Source organism: Eschscholzia californica, unplaced genomic scaffold (assembly GCF_041429995.1).
Source record: "Eschscholzia californica isolate CP2 unplaced genomic scaffold, dmEscCali1.0.p SCAF_6, whole genome shotgun sequence".
Taxonomy (NCBI): domain Eukaryota; kingdom Viridiplantae; phylum Streptophyta; class Magnoliopsida; order Ranunculales; family Papaveraceae; genus Eschscholzia; species Eschscholzia californica.
The window spans coordinates 30,883,804-30,887,833 of NW_028238483.1; the positions used below are offsets into that span (position 1 = coordinate 30,883,804).

The 4,030-nt window shown below is 37.3% G+C and overlaps 1 protein-coding gene across 1 annotated transcript; it reads right to left on the reverse strand.

Moving 5' to 3' along the window:
• Positions 1-231: 231 nt before the first annotated feature.
• LOC147533479 (E3 ubiquitin-protein ligase WAV3-like) lies at positions 232-3,745 on the reverse strand. The gene is made up of 2 exons (XM_086646204.1): positions 2,653-3,745; positions 232-2,504 (listed from the first exon to the last, which is right to left on the reverse strand). Exons 1-2 carry the CDS (start codon positions 3,082-3,084, stop codon positions 513-515), a joined length of 2,424 nt encoding a protein of 807 aa, XP_086502330.1. The 5' UTR covers positions 3,085-3,745; the 3' UTR covers positions 232-512.
• Positions 3,746-4,030: the final 285 nt, after the last annotated feature.

Consider the following 4,030-nt stretch of genomic DNA (forward strand, 5'->3'; position numbering starts at 1 on the left):
AATATACTCAAAAATGACTAAACCACAAGGGGTATGGAAGTACATGTTCCCCATGTGAGTCTCTAAATAAAAATTTGTCACTGAATTTACCAAAACTAGAGAGTAAGACAAATACAAGAAATGAAGAAAGAGATAATGAAAATAAAGATTGAGATATTTGTCTTTCTTAGAGAGAGAAAATAAGGGTCTTAATCTAAAATTGTTTGATAGGAAAAAGATAAGAAAAATAAATAGCATCAACAAATCAGTATTTTGGTCTTTTATTTGTGGGGTAATGGACTTTTTGTTCCTTTCTAGTAACAACCCTAACAAGACTGAACAGTAAAAACATAAAAGACATTTTTAACCCCTTAAGTCACTATTGAATGTCATTTACACCCCCTACCTTTCCTTCCTTCACTGAAAAAACCCAAGAAAACTTATTTTATTTTACTCCACCACTTTCTCTTTCTTTCCATTTTGGGACAAAAAAAAAGAAATAAATTGTTACTCAAGTCCCTAATTAAACTTAGCTAAAATCTAGCGTTCTCAAAGCCGTGTAAGTCGCTAACTCTATTCAACGACTTCCTCATAATAGCTACTTTAGCCAGTTTTTCAGCGGCTCGCCAAGCCGATGTTGGTGTAAGCGGCTCAGAATTTTCATCAACTACAGAAAAAACAGGTTCTCTTTCGATCACTGTACGCCGTTGGATCTGTTGCTGAATCTGTTGTTGTTGTTGATGATGATGATGAAGATTTTGCTGCTGTAATTGCTGTTGTTGTTGAAGATGAAGACGTTGTCGCCGCCATTGTAACTCAGTCAACTCCGATTCCAAATTCTGAAGGTATTCCGATTCCGACGAAATTGAATTTGATTGTTTTAACAGAGTTTGAGTTGATGAAAGAAGATGATAAGCATTTGATAGATCATTATGTTCGATTAATCTTCGAGCTTCAGCAATGGCGCGTGTAGTAATAAACAGATTTCTTAATCTTTCGATTTTCGGTGATGATGATCTAACGGCGTGAGGACGAGGAACTAAAAGAGGTTGTTCTTTTCCGACGACGGTTTCTTGTGTTGCCGGATCTTTATAACAACATCTAACTGACATAACATGATGAGATCCAGATGAATTTGTCGGAACTTTTAATTCAACTAGTAATTCTCTCTCTTCTTCTGCGTAAAGATCTCCTAGTTTGATTGAGTTTGAACCTAATAATGAAGGTTTTCCGGTACATGAATAAACGGCTGCGATTTCAGCTGGTGCTGAACCAGATGAGAAACCGATTTGTAGCCGTAGATCTTGAACAACGACGCTTAATAATCCACCGACGCATTTCGCAAATGCATCTTCTGTTGGTTCTTCTTCGTTTTCTGATGAATCTACAGGAATCTCGAGATGTGAAAATCGAGTTTTTGATTCCTGATGAGAAGATGATTGCCGTTGATTTGTTGAATTGTTGCTAGTTTGATCTTCCTGACCGTCGGATAAAAGCATGATACTAGCAACTGGATTTCTTTCCCGGCGATCTTCAAGAACTTTGGTTGCTTTTCTGAGAGCATCACCGACGCTTGAACCTTGACTGATCATAAGACGATCGATGATTCTTCTAGCTGCTTTTTGACCGGGAACTGACATTCTTCTTAAAGGTAATAATCTCTTAGGATTTGAAGCAAAAGCGATTATAGAAAGACGATCACAAGATCCGAGAGAAGAAATCACTAAACGCATAGCTCGTTTCAACATCTGAAGTTTTTCTCCGGTCATACTTCCGCTAACATCAAGTACCGTAACTAGATCAATCGGAGCACGACGGTTAGGATCAAAAAGAGTTGAACTATTTCTCGCCGGAGGTGGTGGCGCTTTGATCTTCAATGCAACGGCATAAGTTTCATAGGTTCTTCCGACTGAAACAACCGCAGCAACCGGTAATAATCTGACTTCAACATTTCTAATCAAACCTCCTAATCCTGAATCGTTTCTACTCAACGAAATCGTTGGAGACTTTGGAGATTTCTCACCAGTTGATTTGAATGAAGAAGTGAGATTAGGATCAGCAAAAAATCCTTGAAATTCTTGAATCTCATCTTCTTCATCTTCTTCTTCACCATTTTCATTATCAGCTTCAGGTATTGTGTTAAACCTAGCACCAGAAGTAGGAGATGATAAAGGTTCATCATCATCATAAATTGAACTCGTCTTATTATTAGAATGTTTGATCTTCAAATCTCGAGGAGAAACAACAGATTCAAATTTATTAGTATTTTCTTTTCTGTTTCTTTCTTCTTGATGTTGTTCAACCGCCGCTGGTGGTGGTGGTGATGGTGGTGGTTTCTGGTTTTTGTGCAGCGCTAATAATGGAACTTCACGCCAGTTGGCACTGCAAACGGGACAAACGAGGATACTGTGTTTTCTAACGTGCGCAGCTATGCAAGGATAATGAAATGAGTGAGAACACTCGGCTGTGAAAATCGCCATTCTTTGTCCACTCTTCACACTTTGCAAACAAATTCCACAGCTATTCTGCAAATATCATTTTAGAGAGAGAAAATCATTAGTACTACTAGTTTCTTCTTCTTCATAATTACATCAATCAAAACTCACATGATTTGGATTTGAAATTTGAAATCATACAAAAATGAGAAGTACAAGTATTGATTTATTTATTTACCTTGGATAATCGTAAACTGGATTTGAAGAGAGAGAATCTTGAAGGTGATTTAGGAGAAGATGGATTTGATGAATTTTGAAAAAATCTTGGACTTTTACTAGACTTTGATGATGAAGAAGTAGTAGTAGTAGGAGTAGTTGTTTTACAATGAAGACGAGGACTATTTTGAGCAGAACAAGGAGCAGAAGCTGCTGTTGTTGTTGTTCGGCATCTTAAATTTGGACCAGAAGAAGAAGAAGATGATATAATGGATTGAGATTGTAATTTTGGTGTTGAAGGTGTACTATTTGTAGCAGAACGAAATCCAAATTTGATTAAACTTCTTGGACTTGGACTTGGTATTTCATTTCCTCCTGATTGTCTTTGATTCTTAGTTTCTGTTGTTTCTGAATCTTTACGAACTGATCTACAAAATGCTTTTCTCCAACCCATAATCTTGATTGATCAATTGATGATATTCACTTTCTCTCTCTAAAAAAAACCTTTTGAATCTGTTTGGATCTTCTTCACCTTTTCTTTCCTCTTTTCACAGAAGACAAACAAGACGAATAGGATTTAATAAGAAAAGCATCGATTAAAAGAAAGAGACAAGAAAGGATTAGATGAAGATAGAATTTTCATCTCCTATCTCTATCTCTCTCTTATTGTTCTTCTTGTGAACTTCTCTGTTCCTTTCCACTTGCTTTTATTAACTAATCCCCATTGATAACCCCCAAAAGATCTCTGATACAAAAAAAAAGTCTAAAATCTGCAAATAAATCAATTACTACTATAGGAGTAGTATTTTAAAATGAAACACTTTCTCTCTCTAACCTTGAAAGATATACTTGTCTCTCTCTCTCTCTCTAATAACCTTGAGGACGTAGTAGTAGTTTTAGAGAAAGAGGTGAGATTCTGTAGGTATATATATAAACAAGTGGAAAGTTAGAGTAATAGAATTTAACCGGTTTATCCGGTGGAGTTACTTTTTTTTTTACAGTTTAGAGAAAAGAGGTCAACGTAGAGAGAGAGAGAGAGAGAGAGAGAGAGAGAGAGAGAGAGAGAGAAGGTTAATGATGATGATGATAAAGGAGAATGGGTCCATCTCGTTCCCACCACGTTAGGCCCACCGACTCTGCCCTTTATTAACGCATTCTCAGGGCACCCCCCCTTATCTGTCTTTATCAGTTGCCACCTCAGACGCGGTAATTAATCGATTTCTTCCCCCCACCGTCCACGACTAAATTCGTTACGCTCTTTCTACCCACACCAGCATATTAAATACAAAAAGGCTACATGGTTTAAACAATGCGGGAGCACCTCGCCCCAAAGTTGGTGTCATCAACTCTCACTGGCTGATTCATTTACAAAGAGAAATGGGTAGTGGGAGCCGAGAACT

Excerpts from the sequence above, each read along its gene's own strand:
- LOC147533479 (XM_086646204.1), bottom strand. The coding sequence starts at position 3,084 with ATGGGTTGGAGAAAAGCATTTTGTAGATCAGTTCGTAAAGATTCAGAA. Across the intron at positions 2,505-2,652 it reads CCAGTTTACGATTATCCAAG|AATAGCTGTGGAATTTGTTT; the intron begins GTAAATAAATAA and ends TGATATTTGCAG.